Here is a 1,528-nt window from a genome sequence, read left to right on the forward strand (position 1 = left end):
ATATAAAATTAATGGGGAATCCAATGCTGAAAAATGTTTTAACAGCTTAAGCTTCAACAGTAGTCGCAAACCAAGTTTTTTTGTCAAATTTTCATCTTTTCTCCAAAAAGAGTTTTAAAAAGAAGGCTTGGTAAATTAACAATATTGTTTTCGCACAGAACTATTTTTATTTATAAAAGCGTCAATTATTTTTAAAAATAAATAAACATTGACCAATTGTTACGAAATTTTAATCATGTCTTGTAAGTGTACAAATTTTAATCCCGAGTAGTGTAATTTCTTGTTGATACAAGGCGTCAAACATCTCAAGATGTTTAATCACGTGTCAATTTAGATGAAATTATTAAATAATCTATGTACATACAGACATACCTGTAAGTTGATCGACCGTGCGGTTAAACCTCGAATCAGCATATGCGTCTTTGATGTTGAGAACTTCCCCGGTCATAGCCACCTGTCCTGCGATTCCCGTCCCTAGAGGAAACCGAATCTCCTTTGACGTGTCGACTTTTACAAACTCTTCGTTGTCACCGCTGCCATTCGAACATTCGACCTCATCTTTCTCAACTCCCACATCAAATATAGTGGCATATAATTCTTTGCTTTTATTGTCAACCAAAAATAGGGATGCTCGATCCGCATCCACCAGTCTTTGAGCAAAGTTCATTATTTTCATCACCAGCATGTCCATGCTGACCATATCTTGGAAAATCGATCTAAACATTTCAATAGATTAGTTTCATTTCGGCGTGATTGGAGACATGTGACGTACTTGACGACTGCCAGGAGAAAATCGTTTAGTTTCTTCTGCTTGTTCATGTTGAGATAAAGGTGGGCGTAGTGAAGAGCTATCCCTCCCCAGACTAGATAACTGGATGCGATTTCCTCGTCCTCTTCGTGGAAGGAACCTTCATGTTCGCGACGCCACATTTCGAGGACTGCAGCTAATTGACCGTCGGGCTGCATTAACGCTTGACATAATACATGAGCAATGTCCCCCTGAACAAGAAAACAAAGCAAATGTGAAATAATCAACTTTCTTTTTAGAGTTATTGTTGAATTTTTCTATTGACACTAAGTAAATGCAATTCGTAGATCCGATTTGTTGAGATTTGAACAGGAATTGAACTGATTGATCTAGACGTAGGAAGGATTGATGTTTTCTGAGGCGTTAAAATGGGTATTTCATTTTTATTGTTTCCGTATTTCTATTTCTGTTAAACCGTCCAGGCAGAATTGTTCGGAGCAAATTGAAATCAATATGACCATTCTAGCAATCCACTATTTGATCTTTTCATACATTGAGGTAAGGCGGGTTTTCATAATAGAAAAAAATAATAAGAAAAAAACCGTTAATTATTTTTTTCTGTAAAAAATCAAATATTAAGGAAATAGGTTATATCAAAATCAATATTTTGATTTTTTTTTAAATGAATTCATAAAGTATTTACATGAATAAATAACAAAAATATAGTAAAAATTGTTAAGGAAGAAAGAAAATAAGAAATTGTTAGTTGGTCAGTAAATA

General features: G+C 34.4%; 1 protein-coding gene across 3 annotated transcripts in view; it reads right to left on the minus strand.

The window, feature by feature from the left end:
• The window catches only part of LOC123005795 (probable 3',5'-cyclic phosphodiesterase pde-5), a 52,984-nt gene that overhangs the window by 12,889 nt on the left and 38,567 nt on the right, over positions 1-1,528 (minus strand). For all 3 annotated transcript variants that reach the window (XM_044399763.1, XM_044399772.1, XM_044399779.1), the window contains 2 exons: positions 773-999; positions 373-716 (listed from right to left, as the gene is read on the minus strand). In XM_044399763.1, coding sequence (XP_044255698.1) covers positions 373-716; positions 773-999 — 571 coding nt within the window. The remainder of the gene's footprint in view (positions 1-372; positions 717-772; positions 1,000-1,528) is intronic.

This window comes from Tribolium madens, unplaced genomic scaffold, assembly GCF_015345945.1.
Source record: "Tribolium madens isolate multiple individuals breed KSU strain unplaced genomic scaffold, Tmad_KSU_1.1 Scaffold_11;HRSCAF=98;Tcas5.2_LG3b, whole genome shotgun sequence".
NCBI classification, from domain to species: domain Eukaryota; kingdom Metazoa; phylum Arthropoda; class Insecta; order Coleoptera; family Tenebrionidae; genus Tribolium; species Tribolium madens.